The sequence below is a fragment of the Ursus americanus genome, chromosome 19 (genome assembly GCF_024610735.1).
Source record: "Ursus americanus isolate L20-20 chromosome 19, mUrsAme1.1.p, whole genome shotgun sequence".
Classification (NCBI taxonomy): Eukaryota; Metazoa; Chordata; class Mammalia; order Carnivora; family Ursidae; genus Ursus; species Ursus americanus.
The window spans coordinates 46,004,002-46,020,201 of NC_142145.1; the positions used below are offsets into that span (position 1 = coordinate 46,004,002).

At 47.7% G+C, this 16,200-nt stretch overlaps 1 protein-coding gene across 8 annotated transcripts in view; it reads left to right on the forward strand.

The window, feature by feature from the left end:
* The window catches only part of SLC35D4 (solute carrier family 35 member D4), a 107,615-nt gene that overhangs the window by 51,978 nt on the left and 39,437 nt on the right, over nucleotides 1-16,200 (forward strand). For 5 of the 8 annotated variants that reach the window (XR_006776881.2, XM_045781810.2, XM_087869917.1 and 2 more), the window contains 2 exons: nucleotides 3,622-3,656; nucleotides 12,445-12,514. Coding sequence is in view for 4 of the 8 variants with exons in the window: in XM_045781810.2 (XP_045637766.2) it covers nucleotides 3,622-3,656; nucleotides 12,445-12,514 (105 nt within the window). In the remaining 4 variants the exon portion in view is untranslated. Of the gene's footprint in view, nucleotides 1-3,621; nucleotides 3,657-7,550; nucleotides 7,628-12,444; nucleotides 12,515-12,914; nucleotides 13,051-13,473; nucleotides 13,526-16,200 lie in introns of all 8 variants that reach the window. The other 3 variants (XR_015727729.1, XR_015727731.1, XR_015727730.1) reach the window with 3 other exon arrangements.

Below are 16,200 nucleotides of genomic sequence, written 5' to 3' on the forward strand. Positions count from 1 at the left end.
TGACATGAAGCTCCAGGGACTCCAAGAATTCTAAATTCTAATCTAGACTTCCAGGTTGTTTTGAATGTATATTTCTTAAGGTAAGGTGAAGTTTGAGGCTTGATTTAATACATTTAAATGTGGTATATAGACTGCCGTTCGTACCCTTTCTCTGAGCCGAGCAAAGAATAGGGCTCTGTCTGCTAAACAGAATAGCTGGGGAGTGTTCTTGGAGTTTCGTGGTCTCTGTGCACTGCGGGACCTAGCTGAGAGGGAAGAAGGGTGAGATCTGCCGCTGCAGCCCAACTTTGCTCTAATGCAGCAACGCTTGCAAAGATGACCCAGGCTGGGGATGTGCTGCTCAGCCGTTGGTCGTGCTGATTTCTGCAGGAAGTTCATCTTAAAACGCTCAACATGAGCTGTATCCTCCATCCGCAGATAAAGCCCATAAATGTCTTAGTTTATTAAAATGCCTTTTTGAAAGGATCCACCGCAAACATGGCTGTGGGCCTCTTTTGTACTCTGCTGAAAACAATCATTAGTTCCACTCTGCCCGGACACACCAGCTGCCTTTTCAAGAGACGCTTCTGAAAGTGCAGAAGGCTCTGGATGTTTAACATGTTCCCGTGACATCAGAACACTTGGGGCAGTTCTTTTCCTCCGTAGAACTTAGAGGCCACTCGAGTGGCAAAGGAATAAGGGGATGGAAAAGTGAGCCTCTGTGGCCCCTCGACTTATCCTCCTGCCAGCTCCCCCCCCCACCCCGCCCAGGGCCCGGTGCTCGGCTTCCTGGCTGGGCCTCCACACACCCGGCTAAAGCCACGATTCTGTTCCCGAGTCTTCTTTCAGTCCCTGTGATGAAGATGTGTGAATTAGAGTGAGGGCCGCCACTCGATTTCCCATGGGCCCTGGACACCGAGGGGCCCCTCGGATCCGTGCAGCAGCTGTGCTGGTTGGTGCCAGCTGGGAACTCTGTCTGCCAGGACCAAGAACTGGTTTGATCCCCATTTTTTTTGAGAGAAGCCAGTCGTTGAGCAGGTCTCTACTTTGGCACATAACTCCTATTTTCTTGAGGGTATATTTGCTCCCTGACCCTGACCTTCCAGTGTTTCTCATGTAAACAGAGGTCTAAGGCTTGAGGCAGATGGGAAAGGAGGAAGGCAGGAATAAAGGAGGAGGTTAGATCTAGGGCTGAAAATAAATGGAATGTTTAAAAATGATACGGCCTTCACCAGCATTTTAAGAAATTTAGGTAAATTTATAAGGAATGAATGTTATGGGATGTATGCCCAACACCATTTCCTTTTAACACAAGCAGACATTATTAAACATTAAATAGAAAATTATTATATGTTGTATGTTCCCTGCTGCTACTCCACTCCCTCATTTTGCAGGTGAAATTGTGGGTGTGTGTCAAAGGGAAATAGACGGGCGTTCTGTCTGGGGTATGACTTTGATTGTAGTTCAGGCTGTGGAGAACATGTTTTTCTCCTCTTTCCCCATTATATTTCCTATATAGGAAGTAAAGGAAGGTTTTTTTGTTTTGTTCATTGCCATATCACCAAATGAGAACAGTACCCGGCACTGACCAGACATTCAATAAACAGCTGTTGAATGCATTTTATTTTTTATTTTTATTTTTTAGACTTTTTATTTTATTTATTTGACAGAGACAGCCAGCGAGAGAGGGAACACAAGGAGGGGGAGTGGGAGAGGAAGAAGCAGGCTCCTAGTGGAGAAGCCTGATGTGGGGCTCGATCCCAGAACGCTGGGATCACGCCCTGAGCCGAAGGCAGACGCTTAACGACTGCGCCACCCAGGAGCCCCTGTTGAATGCATTTTAAAAGGCTGCTGTCCATCTGTCGTGATATCCCTTTTATAGGAGTATAATTTCCCCTTTAGAGTTTACATGTCGTCTGTAGTCTTAGAAATATAGGGGGCTTCAAGTTATACTTCTCTTCGAACATATGCCCACCGCAAGTACTCCTAAGGCAATTAATTACAATTCCAAACACATATGCAGCGCCTGCTGTATGTCTGGCCCTGCTAGGCACTTGGGATCCAGAAGGAATAAAATATTGTTCTTGCCCCATAGGAGGTCACAACATAGGAATTAAGAGTGGTATGCCAATATATTTGCAAAACTCAAATAGGGATTAGAGAATCCACTCTTTTATTTAATTATTTCTTCTTATTTTTATTCCCTAATATTTTATTTCGGGGACACCCTTTGGGATGATGCCAATGATGGGATTTGGGGTACCATGGCAAGCTCTGGGAGGTACCTTGGGATGGAAAGGGGCCTCTTTTATCCTGCCATAGGCGTCATAACTTCTGCTGTTGAAGTTATAACCAAAAGGGGATCCAGTGAGATAAAATAATGGAGTATATACAGGGTCTGTGTTTGCCAAAGAAAGAATAGATGGCAAGCCAAGGACAGAACGTCTCCAGTCTTGTTTGCATATTTTTTGCAGCTACGTGTAGGGCCTGTCAAACAAACCTACAACTTCTGAGTGACCTAACACGTGACTCTTCTTCATTGCCTCTTTCCTGACCCTCCTCTCCTCCTGCCTTTTTGCATGACGTCACTCCTCTGAGCCATCAGACAACCAGTGCTTCAGGGGCAGAGCGAAGGAAGAGATTGAGAAAAACAGAAATTGTGCGAGCGGTTAACCCCGGAGCAGGGAGGGGCAGGGCTGTCAAGCTAACGGTGGCTTCCCCGTTCAAACTGTCCTCCACACTGCCTATAATGTCACCGACTAGAGACTGGTGGTCCTCCATCCTGGTACCCTTTAGAGCACCCGGGGGCTGTAACAAGGAAAACAACTGATGCCTGGATCTTGCCCTTAGAGATTCTAGCCAGGGTGTGGGCAATTCTGATGTCCAGCCAGCTTTAAGAACCAGAGTAGGCTGTCTAGCATTAAAAATTAAAAAATTCCCTCCTATCCTTGGATAAAAAAATTGTATTCCTAACCTCTCACCAGATAGCTGCCTGCATGGCATGGAGTTGTGATGGAAGAGGTGTAGGTGGGCTGGGGCAGTGTGAAGGCGCAGTGGGCGGGTACTGGGAGATGGGAGAAGCTTCCAGAGAGGAAGATGGGAGAATACCAAGGACCAATATGGCCTGCATCAGAAGAACACTCCTCCTCGTCATCCTTTTCGGCTCGTATCGCAAATCAGTCCAGGTAGTTTCCAGGCACGTGGTGGATGGGATGGATCGTTTTGTGGGCTGTCTCCTTGGAAATTCAGCTCACCTTCTACAGAATTAATTTTATGGCAAACAGATTGATCTCATGCTCGACAGCTAGTTTTTCGACGGCAGCCTATCTGTAATTCAGAGTCTGCTTTGTTTAGCTTACCCATACTCTTGGCAGACTAGGTGAGTGTGGTGATAAAGGCCGCACGGCTGGCCTCGGAGTCGGCGTGGGGCCTCGGCCCATCACGGGGTACGGTCAACCCTCTTGCCAGAACCTGAGGCATCTCAGGAGATCTCACCCTCTCATTGAGGAGTGAGATCACTTGGTGCAGATAACCCGCTCTTCGGCAAATTTCCCTGTTTCCGAGCAGAGCGGGCAGAAACGTATGTTGCTGTGCTCTCAGTGCTGGAAAGACTTGCTCACTGCTCTGCTGTTTCGTTTGCAGCGTGGTGCTCCTGGCACTCGCGTCTCATCCCACAGGTAAGTCAGTTTGCTTGTTTTATGTTGCCCATTCAACCCTGTGCTCTGACCCGGCTACATTTCTGAGGGACATTTTGTAAGAGAGCGTGGCTTGCCTTCCTGGATGGGAGCGCCGGGGTTAGGCATTGCCCACGTATTTGAAACTGGTCTCGGTGACCCATTGTGGATTTATCACCCACGAATTTATTCTTACCCCTTCTTGAATTTTGTCATCTGTGTTTTCATCTGGTGTGGCCTCAGCTGTCCAGACAGGCTTGTTATCTGCCAGGTAAACCAGTGCTCGCCTTTTCCCCTTCTAAAGTTTCTTCTTCAAACATCCAGAGTTGCTTCACTCCTAGTGAGAAAGGATTTGGTGAGAAAGTTCAGTTTCACCCTACTTCTGACTGACGTCCTTTCACACGTTTATGTATGTGATCCTGCAACATTCGTAATTGCAGATGAAGGGAGTCGAGTTTTAAAGCTTACCTTTGCCCTGTTGGCTGCCTCCGTTACTCTAGAGCTGTTTTTCAGATGCAGGAATTGCCCACAATACTGTGTTCCATTGTGGTTTTTTTACTCTGAAAGGTTTTGAAGTGGATGCCAAACACAATGAAATCGCATCTGTGTGCGGTATGGCTGGAAATCCACATTTCATTGGTCGGGCTCCTTCAACGCATGCTTGTTGGCCATTTGCTGGGCAGAAGGCATTTCCCAAGCCCTCGGAGTCTCAGTTAAAATGAGAAAGGTGAATCGGGTTATTTCTAAAGCCCTTTCCAGCTCCTGTTATGCCCAAAACAAAGACGGCTTTCGGTCGGTGCCTTTAGCCGCTTCGGGCTATTAGAACTAGTCTCCCAAGAAAACAGTCGATAGTGACGCAGTGCTTCTGGATTGTATGTGACCCATCCGAACCCCTGTCTCAAGAGGATAATTTGGATTACTTTTTTCTCAAAGCATTATTCTACACTTGCCCACACGGGTGCATAGCTGCTGTTTTCCGCCCATTCCCACAGCCCAGGGTTATCTCCCGACTATGACGTTTGCTGCTGAGTGCCCTCTGCACGCTCGTATGTTGAAAGCCTATCCTTTGTAAGATAAAAATGATACGAAACCCCCGGTGTGAACCCTAGCTGTTTCTGCTCACCCGTACTGCTGCTTGTCTGCCTTTGAGTCTATGCCTCTTGTCTTTCATGCAGTCGGGAGGTTGCCACCCAGGAGATACTCATCAGCCCCTGAAGCACCCTCCCCTTGCAAATGCATTTTGGTCAAAGCCTTTGGAAAATTCGCTGCTTCTCCTTGGTTTGCATGCTCATTTGCTCCCTGAGTGATTAGTGGTGGATTTGGCTGACTAATTCTCACCTAAACAAATCACTCTGCCTTTCAACTAAGAGGTGATGCTCGTTCGTTTGTTACTCATGACTCTCAGAGCTGGAAGGAGTCCTAGTGATTATCCAAGGTGCCATGGCCTTTTACAAACGAGGCAATTGAAGCCCAGAGCAGTTAAGGGATGTGGCCAAGATGGTGCAGGGGAGGTGAGTAGCAGAGAGAGACCAGAGTTTAGGTCCTGACCCTTTTCCCGGGGTTTTTCTTTTTAAATGCTTTCTCAGGGATCCTACTGTTTATTATGAAGTCTCCCGACTGAGTGAATACTTTTATATGATTTTATTAAATTTCCTTCTGGAGCTTCTCTCGGTTTTTGTTTTTATTTTGTTTTGTTTTTGAGAGAGAATATGTGTGCATGCACGCTTGCGAGAGAGCAGGGGAGGAGCAGAGGGAGAGGGAGAGGGAAGGGTGAATGTTAAGCAGGCTCCCTGCTGAGCTCAGAGCACGATGTGGGGCTTGATCTCACAGCCCTGAGATCATGACCTGAGCTGAAATCAGGAGTTGGATACTTAACCGACTGAGCCACCCAGGCACCCCTGGATCTTCTCTTGGTTTAAGTGGCATTTGTCTACCAGTTGCTGAGCTGTAATAGTTTACATAGTTTGGCCAGCATTCCCACATTTCACCTTGAGTTATTGCTTAACTTTTAGGCCAATGCAAGAATATCTTGGGCACTTACTTACTCTCTGAGCACGCAAAGTGGTCAATAGCCTGTGGTCGTAGAATGGCCTGGGAAGAAGAGTAATTTAAGATAGGCCCCAGATTCTTTTTGAGGTTATGAAATGCTCTAGAACTCAGTAGTGGTGATGGTTGTACAACTCTTAATATGCTAAAAAACCACTGAGTTTTAAAAAATGTATAGGGGATATGGGGCACCTGGGTGGCTCAGTCAGTTAGGCATCCAGCTCTTGATTTTGGCTCAGGTCATGATCTCAGGGTGATGAGATCAAGCCCCACATTGGGCTCTGTGCTGAGCATGGAGCCTGCTTAAGGTTCTCTCTCTTTCCCACTCTCTCTACCCGCCCCCAACCCCCTCCACTCTCTTTCAAAAAAAAAATGTATAGGGGATAAAAAACAAATCATTCTTTGGAGAGAACTTGTTTGGAACTCAGTTATATCAGAAAAAGATATTTACAAAGATTAATTTTCCTCGAGATTATATTTAAAAAAAAAAAAGAATGGACATCAGATGCTTACTTCCATTCCTTTTGCAGGCTTTGATCACTTGGTATGGTGAGTGATTGATAGGTCTGCGGTGGGCAGCTCAGGGAGTTAGTTGTAAAGCCTGTGAGATTCATCAGAGAGATACTGGGTACACTTCTCTGGAAGGACTCCTGGATGCAGGTTTGGTGTGTTGCAGTTTTCAGGTAGCTGAGATGATTGTCTTTGAAGAAGCCGGGTAAAGAAAGATGGGCTCCTGAGAAGGATTTTGCTGGCCTGTGAGACCGGCTGTGACCCTGTGGCAATAGCTGAGGTGGCCTTGGCCTCCCTTGCTGTAAGTGGCTGAGGCTCCCCACTGAAAAGATGCCCCAAAACTCTAGGGTTCAGGAGGACTTCAGGCCTCAGTAGCCATCATAGCAGGCTCGAGCAGAGGCCCCGTTAAGGTGGGTGTGGAGTTCTATACGAACTCGTGACAGCCTTCCAGAAGAAGCCACAGATTTCCATCTATACCAGCATCAAGTCCAGCTTCTAACCCACAAGCATCCCAGGGAAACACTGTAAATCTCACCTACTTCTGTGTGTATGAAGGTGCTCTGCATGTGGCCACCATGATCCTGTTTGTTGCTTTCTTAGAACTTTTACAAATTGTGTGCCAAGGGGCCTTAAAGACGTGTGTGGCTATTTCTCTTTTCACCTCTGGTCGGTGGATGCCATTGACTTGAAACCTTACTATCAACAGGCTGGTCCTTAAGGATCTGCTTGGGTCAGGAATGTTGAGTAGCAAAACAATCTTGACTAGAATAGGGAAGCTGCTTGTGAAATCCACATGAAGAGAGACTATCTAGATTTTAATTAGCTTTAACTTTTAGAAACTCTCAAGGCTGCTACATTAACAGTCGTGGTCTAGCTAAACAGTGCTCTGTTTGAAGTTTTGCAGTGCGCAACCTGAGCAACTGTAAGCAGTGGCTTTTTGCTTCAAAAAGCACTCAGGAACAGTAAAATCATTATATTTGTTGGGTAGAGTGGATCACTAAGACAGATTGATATTAAGGGAGAAATTTGGTATGAGGTGATAGAAGCTCAGATATAGAAGAGTACTGGGGGATCAGTTTTTCTCAGCTTTTGAACCTAAGTCAATTACCCTCAATTCTTTGATGGGTCCTGATGATGTTTTCTCATAGCAGTATACAACTGATTACAAAGTTTAAGCAAATAAAACACCAGAGGAAAATCTCCTCCAGAAGTATTCTAGGACTGCTGAAATGGGACAGCTCCAATTCCTTCCAATTTGTTAGCTTTCTCATTGGACTCACAGGTACTCTTGTCTATTTTTAAGTTAGAACAATCCTTTATTCTTTCCCACCTGCTTATTAGACTGTCCATCTAGAATGTCCGCGGCAGAGTCTGAGTATCAGGGAGAGCATGTTCCTGATTCCCTACACCTGCACCAGGTAAGACACAGTGAGTCCTCAGGGCTCTTGGGTGCAGTGTTTTTATGAAGGATCTGTTAACAATTGGTGGCATTTTATTTTTTTTTTAATTTTTAAAAGGTTTGGGGGCACCTGGGTGGCTCAGTCGTTAAGCGTCTGCCTTCGGCTCAGGGTGTGATCCCAGAGTCCTGGGATCGAGCCCTGCATCGGGCTCCATGCTCCGCTGGGAGCCTGCTTCTTCCTCTCCCACTCCCCCTGCTTGTGTTGCCTCTCTCGCTGGCTGTCTCTCTCTGTCAAATAAATAAATAAAACCTTTTTAAAAAATTTTTAAGGTTTTATTTATTTAAGTAATCTCTACACCCAATGTGGGGTTCAAATCCACAACCCCAAGATCAGGAGTCATATGCTGTACCCACTGAGCCAGCCAGGTGCCCTACAATTGCTGACATTTTAAAACAGGGCTTTATGCCTTTCAATTTCTTTTCACCTCTTCTTTTTTTCACTTGTATCTTATTTAGTAGCATTTCTAAAACATTAAAAAACTGAGGTGTAAGGGCGACTGGGTGGCTCAGTTGGTTAAGTGTCTAACTTTTGATTTCAGCTTAGGTCATGATCTCAGGGTTGTGAGATCGCGCTCTGTGTCAGGCTCCTCACTGAGCATGGAGTCAGCTTAAGATTTTTTTTCTACCTCTCACTCTGTCCCCCGCCCCGCTTGTGTGCACGCTGTCTCAAAAAAAAAAAAAATGAGGTATAATTTCCATATATGAGATACACCTGTGTAGCTTACACTCCCATGAAGATATAGACCATTTCTGTCACTATAGAAAGTTTCCTCTTGCCCCTTCCTCATTACTCCCTTCTCACCTACCACCAAAGCCACCACAGATCTGATTTCTGTTACCACAGATAAGTTCTGTTTATCCTGGAGCCTCATATAAATGGAAACACACAGAAAGTGTTCCCCTGTGTCTGGCCCTTGAAGATTCAGCGTAGTGTTCAGGGATTCATCCAGGTTGTTGTATATCACTAATTGATATCCTTTTATTGCTGAGTAGGGTGCTGCTGTATGAACATAACACCTTTTGTGTATCCATTCACCTGCTTGGACTGTTGCCAGTTTTGGGCTGTTATGAATAAAGCTTCCATGAACCTTCTTTTTTTAATTTCTTTTTAAAGATTTTATTTTTAAGTAATCTGTACACCCAACATGGGACTCGAACCCACAACCCCAAGATCAAGAGTCGCATGCTCTACCAACTGAGCCAGCCGGGCACCCCCCACCCCATGATCATTCTTATACAAGACTTTTTTGTGGACTTATGTTTTCATGTCTCTTGGATAAATACCTAGAATTTCTGTGCCTTAGAAGAGATGTACGTTTAACTTTTGGGAAAGTGCCAGTTTTCTAAAGTGTTTATGCCATTTTACACCCCTAGTCAGCAATGTCTGAGAGTTCCAGTTCCTCCACATCATCACTAACATTTGATGTTCAGTCTTCTTTTAGCTAGTCTTCATGGTCTCTTGATAGTGCTCTTGACCGCGCTGCCCTTCTCACTGATCCCTGAGTGACTAGAAACATAAGTGTTTCTGTAGATGCAGGGGATGGCCCTTTGGGTCACAGCCTTTGGAGTGCATTGGGAGATCAGGTAGCTAGTTCTCTTTATCCTGAGTGCAGACCCTGCCACTTTTCCCCCTTCGGGCACTGCGTTTGCTCCTTGGTGGATGGAATCTACCTCCCCCTCTTATCTTTCAACCTCATGATTCACGCAGAGTCTTCAGGAATCTTGGAACCTTGCTTCCCCTTGGGCCATTTTAAGCACACTAGTAGAGAAGAGAAATTCTTCCTCTGTTCGAAAGTTTGCATTTTGTCTTTATATTGGCCCCCTCTGTTGTGTGTTGAAGAGGGAGAATTTCAAGGACCCCGAAAGCAGAGAGACCCACAGAAACCGGACCCAGAAATGCCCTTGTTACCTGGTGTGCCCATTGCTCATGTGTGAGATAAAGCCGGTGGCACTGATTACTTCTTAGAAATGACCTTCCATTTTCCTGCTTCTTCCCAGGGCTAAAATCTGCTGAGAGGAAGTTTTTTTGATGTTCAAATATCAGTTAGTCTTGAATGTGCTAAGATCGGGCCACACTGTTCACTGTGGCAATTTGTTGCTCTGATCTTCAGAGAAATCGGATTCACTCCCTCTCAGAAAGTCAGCAGAATTTTAACTGTGGCTCGAAAAAGCAAAGGGTCATGCTGCGACGAGCACCGGCTGATGTCTAGAAGTGTTGAATCATTATTTGTCCACCCAAAACGAGTTCTATGCTGTATGTTAACTGGAATTTAAATAAAAACCTAAGAAAAAAGTGAAGGCCTAACTAGGACTGCGTTGCCAAAGGCTGCGTGTTGCTTCCACAAAACGTGTCTGCGACTGTTCGGCTGCATAATTTGTGCTTAAATTGTGCCTTCCACGATAGCTGGTGCAGGACCGCTGTCTTTCGAGCATCTTTACCAATGTTTCAGGGTCCTGGATTTAGTTCTCACGAGTTTGGGGCAGCCAGCCACACCCTGCCTCGTCTTCAGGGCCATCTGTAGCGCGGTCATTAACCTCTGCAGGTAGAGGATGGCGTGCACCCTCCTTATTGAAGAATGGGAGGAAAAGAGGAGCCAGGCTGAAGGCATCGGAGGGGAAGCATTTGGGGCACATTTGAAATGAAGGACCAGTGTAGCCAGCTGGAAAGGGGAACGTTCTCTGCAGGGGAAGCAAGAGGAGTTAGGTGTTTCGGGTGCTGCTGGTTCAGTCATGCTTAGCCTATGCCGGGGTGATTCTAACACCGTGGACAGGAGATGAGTGAGGTGGAGGCCCCCCTCTCAAGGACTTGATGGTTACGGAAGGAGAGGCAGGCATGGCGTCAACTAAGTACTGTGTGGGAAATGTGTAGGCTTGGAAATGGCTCAGATAAAGAGCGAGCTGTTCTCTCTGCAGGAATTTATAGACTCCGTTTTCAGAATTTAGGTGAAGGTGATCATGTAACTGGTAAATTCCCTAGGACCGTGGTTTCCTTTGTCTTCCTCCCTCCCAGCCCACCTCTGACCACTGCACGGCTCGGCAGAGCCCCCCGCAGCCCGCGCAGGGCTGGGAAGGCTGTCAGGGCTCTGCGAATCCCGTTTTGATGAGAGCCTGGGTGCAGAGAGGAGCAGTGCCCGAGGAATCTCGAGGTCCTGCGCTTAGCTTATCTCCTCTCTGCCCTTCCTCATCACCAGGCGGACTGCACTGCCGTTTCCCTCCCACTGAAAGGGAAACTGGAAGGGGGCCAAGAACCACAGCTGCCAGAGAGACAGAGCAAAACCCTGCATGCACTGTCCCTTTGCCCGCCTGCAAGGGGGGCGGGGGGTGGGGCTCCGGCCGCCCTCTGGGGCTGGGTGCCCAGGGTTACCTCGCTGTCACTTCTGTGCGGAAAGGGATCCCGCAGAAATCGTGCTCTTCACGCACTAGATGTCTGAGCCTGATGATGTTTGCCAAGCCCCTCCACCAGCGCAGGTCCGCATAGACAGTGGAAGCATTCAGGGGAATTGTGGCAGGACGAAAGCGAGAGCTCTGAACCTCTTGTTGGGCTTCAGGAAAACCAGATCCCAAGAGACCCTCCTCTTTGTAGTTAAGCACATACACATATGCACAAATGAAACAAAACAAAACAATAGTCGTGATAAAAAACAAAATACAACCCTCTAGGGAAACGGAATTCGGGCCTTTCCTTCCCAAGAGGTGGTTGAATTATTTGAAATCGGTTTGGCCTCTGAGGAAGCGTAGCAGCCCATTGTGTCTTGTTCTGGAACTCTTGCTTGCTAAGTGCGGTGATGAAGGCATTCCTGCCTGTGTGCTGCACTGCTCAGCTAACACACTGTGAGTCCTTGGGAAGGTCAGCCTTTCCTGCTCCGGTCCATCCCGATCGGAGAGACACACCGAGGCCGGGGGTCTGGAAGGTCTGGCTCCTCCAGAGTCTCAGAAACTCCAGATTTGGGAGGATTACGCTATCTGCTGTGGAAATGCTTAATTCCTTTTCTCTGGACATTTTTGGAAGGCTTTCTGCTTTTTTATTCTCCTGACTTCTTGTTTGTGACCAAGTTCAAATTCCACAGAGGGAAGCAGCCAATATGTGTGATTATTTCCTCTTGCACCAAGTGGAACTAAAAGAATGAACTTACTTCACTAGAAATAAATGTACCCTTTGGACCTTAAACCCAAATGAGTAAGCGTGGTTGGTCTGGCCCCTGCACCATTTGTGCAATAATTAAACACAAAATGAAAAAAAGATGTCAGAGGCATGCATTCACAATCTTTTTTTAGACATAAGGCAGAAAAGAATAGAACAATGTTTAAAAAAAAAAAAGGATTCTTTTTGTCTTACACTCCGCCTTGGGCAGGGATGGCCGCCGGGTGATACGGAAAGATGGTAGGGGTTGGAGCGACTGGGGTGTACATTCTGGCTTCCCATTCAAGAGTTGTGTGATCCTAGACACATCCCTTCACTTCTCTGAGCACCAGTGAATTGGGAATACTAGAACACCGTAGAGTTAGTACTAGGACTGACAGAGATGTTGTTCGTAGAGCTTTCAGCGTAGGGCCCTGTGCGGGACAGACTCTCACTGAATCAGCATGATGACCAGCATGCTATGATTTTAAGTTGATGCCACTAACACAGAAACCCTGGGAATGGAAGAGGGAATTCAGAGCCAGGCAGCTCCGTGCTCAGATGGCTCCCGTGCTAAAGGCCCTCACTGGTGTTTCACAGGGAAACTGGGGGTGGGGGTGTGGGGGCCATTGTCTCACCCTTGCTGTACCCCTTAGGTGATCTCTTCAGCGTCCTGGACTTTCCATTCCTGTATTTCTACAGATTCCATGGCAGCTGCTGTGCCAGGTAAGCTTACCCCTAAACCCCTGGCCCCGTTTGTCTGTTTTCGTCAAGTCCAGGGTCACTGCCTGTTGTCCAGATGTGGGGCAGAAGAGAGTGGTGGCTGGGCAGGAGGCAGCTCCCTCGGCCATCTGCGGGTTGTCATCAACATCCTTAGGTGCGCAGGGCCGGCCTGGGGGACCCGTGTCCTGCTGAGGTTCCTTGGCCAGGGCGGTGCTTTTCAAACTCGCAGAGGAGCCGAGAAGCCTGCAGTTCTTCTCTCCAGAAGCTATTCCTAAACAGAACTTCAATGTATAAAATGATGCATTGGGGGAAAAATGATCCATCAGATTCAGTTCAAGGGAAGATTTGGGTCCAGAATTGCACCCGCTCAGCTTCCTCCTTGGTCCCTGCTTTGTCCCTAAAGGGCGCCCTCCCAAAAACCTTGACTGGATCCCAAGATCCTGAGAAACAGGTTTTGGAAACCAGTGACTAGCCGACATCTAGACCACAAAGTGACCCTTACTACGTGGCCTTGGGAGGTACTGAGACCGGTGGGATGGGTACGTATAAATGGAGTTCAGGCCCACCCTCTCCCCACTTTCTTGCCATGATTCCCACGTTGCTTGACTTTCTTGTGCTGAGAAATGGAAAGGCTTCTGTAGATAGTCTCGAGGCATGTGCTGATATGGCGGGAAGCCCAGGCTCGGGTTGAATGCCAGCCTTGCTGCTTGCTAATGTGTTTGCTCTTTGGGCAAGCTGTCCTAGTTCTCCCAGCTTTACTTGAGTTTCCTCATCTGTAAAGTGGAAAGATAATACCACTCCAGGGTGATGGCGTATACTAGATAAGGGGTGTGAGCTCTAAGCATCTCGCCTGGCCCATTGCTATTAGCTGCTCAGCTTGACTATAGTCAACTAAATGCAACTAAACGTCCACAGACCATGAGCAGTTGCTAAGCCAGACCACTTCTTCCCGCACATAACAGGTTGTACCTTGTGAGGCGGTGACTCCTTACAGAGTCAAGAAGCTGGTGTGTGGTACGTACTGTTCCTTTTGGGGTGTGTTAGGACAAAAAACAATCAATATTGGACAGTTTGCATTTGAGCCTCAGAATGACTTATTTATCATCCTCAACTAATTTTCAGGAAAATACTGACCGAATTCATCTTTCCAGTTCCTATCAGTTTGGTCAGGCCTCGTCAGCTGCCCGTTAGCTCGGCTCGGGTGGCATGAGTGTTAGTGCCGCTCTGCTGTCTGCGGACTTGCTTCCCTGTGGGTTTGGTGTTTTGGCAGCACCAGCAAGCACAGTGCGGAGGGGAGGGCAACTGGCATTCGGTTCTTTGAGACAGAACAACACAGTTCACAGCCCGTTCGTGCTGGCTTTGTGGGGTGACGGTCTAGCTCCATTTCTGCCCCTTTCAATCTGCAACTTTCTTACAACCCAGCATGAGCATTCAGGGTTTTATACTTAAAAGATTTGGAAATCTTTGCTTGAATTGATGTGACTCCATTATGTTCTACCCCCTCCCCCACCCAGCCGCAGGATGAAGCTTGACCTCTTTTAAGAATGTGCCCATTTTCCCCACGTCATCTCATGATTCCTCCATATCTCAGCCTAAGGGTTGTCAGCTTCAGAGGCCCTGGAGGAACTTAGAAAGAGCCATGGAGGCCTGAGGGCACGGTGGAAGCCATGACCCAGAGACACATTAACCGGGAGCCCAGGCTCTTTTACTTCTGCGGTCCTCCCATTGCTTTTAAGGTCTGCCTCCATGGCGAGGAGTAGAAGAGCTGAGTGTGGAAGGAGAAAGAGAGGGGCCCATGAGTAATTTGGAAATGATTCACGGGCATACCAGTCAAGGGATGGGAGGGAGTCGTGGATGCTTTCCCAAGCGTGTTGGGCACAGACTGGGAGTGGCTCTGTTCTAGCAGCATCTGTGTTGAGGGGAAAGGGGATGTGGAATCATGCCCTTCCTCTGGCTGGAGGTGGGGGAGGGTTGGAGGGGAGGGAGTATGGGAGGCAGCACAGGCACCTGCGAAGTTGTTACCCCCCTGGAGGCAGGGGTGGACGCCACCAGGAGGAGGCTTGGAGTGCCGGCCACCTTACTCTTCACTCCCAATATCACAGTGGCCGTGGGCACCTGCAGCATCGCAATCTGTCTTTGGGTCAAGAAGGTATCTTCACAGTGAAGTCTGAAGCACTGTGGAGAACCTTCGAAAGAGCCAGGAAACCTGGATTCTAATTGTGGCTGGGCCTCAGTTTGCTTGTTAATAAAGTGAGATTTGGTGCTATGGAGGCTTTGTGTTCTGAAAAGTCTCTGATTTCCGTAAGATAGGACGAGGACCACTCTGCTTATTCCTGCTTTAACAACACAGAACCTGAGGCAAGAAAAAAAGGGACAACAGGGGAGTGAGTCAAGGTCACGAGGGTCAGTGGGCACTGCCCAGGTCACTCAGTTTCCAGCCTGCTGCTTAACCACTGGACCTCCTTGCCTTTCGGGTGTGAATGACTGACCGTCTTCATCCATAGCTGCCCAGCCTTCCATGAATCAGATGCAAATCTGAACAAACTTTACAGGTCATCAGGGTCCAAAAGGCTGAAATATACACAAGGGAACTCTCATCCCTGTCCTTGGTCCTGCCCCAGGAACGTGGCTGTGAACTAATCTAATCTAATGAAGCAAAGGCACACATTTCTGTGAAATTTGGCCTTACGGGTGTTTAATTCAATCCAACCTGCTTCTAAGTAAACCTGTCGAACATTTATGTCATACCTACCATGACCAAGGCACCGTGTTTGGCTCTGTTGGGGAAAACACAGGGAAGCCCAAGATTGGGCCCTGCCCTCTCAGAGCCCATGATCTGGGTTGGGCCCCCACACCAGTGCCTGTAATAAAGGTGAGATGACAGGGTGCCACTTGAGACCCTGGAGGTAGAAATGAGCTACATCTCATAGGACCTGCCTCTGTGGTTTGGTGTATGACTCCAGTCATAGCTCTTGCTTTTCAATTTCTAATAAAAGTCACACTCAAACCCCCACTTGCATATATTTACAGGAAGTCAACCTCTATCATGCAGTCTCTCTGCTATACTCTCTTCCCCAATTGCCCTGCCTGCAAATGCAAGGAAGAGTGACCATTCTGTTGGAGTGCCCTTTGCTTTGTCCTTGACCACACAGTGATGCTTTCAAAAGTGGTTCCAGCACAGGTCACTAGTTCCCTGTCCACTGCTATGCCAGTGCCTTGCTGCTCCAGATCTCTAGAGCTCCCCGGGGGGCGTGGTCTCTCAGGTCACACACACTTGGGCTTAGGCATCATTCCCAAAGCATTCCATCTGTGTAGCTCAGCCTGGTTTGGGGGACGTCTGCTACTGGAGCCAGCCCTCCCCTTCAGATTCTTACCTTGAACCCAGGAGTCGGTCCAGACCCTCTGTCCCCATATGGTGAGTTTCGCTTTGGAAGTCTTTTTCTGGCAGTTTGTTCTGCTCGAAAAAAGTTGAAGTTCTACCTTGGCAAGCACCAAGCTCCAGAAATAATATGGGAGGGAGCAGGAGGTATTGTCCTCCACATTTTTTTTCATCCATGATTTAGCCAGAGACTTCCCAAGTTTCTATACTCCTGCCCCCACTGCCCGCTACCCAGTGGAACTCTCTTCTCATACCTCCTTAGAAAATTAGAGCTTCCCGGGTTTTTAAATCCAGAGATCACTAGAAAACC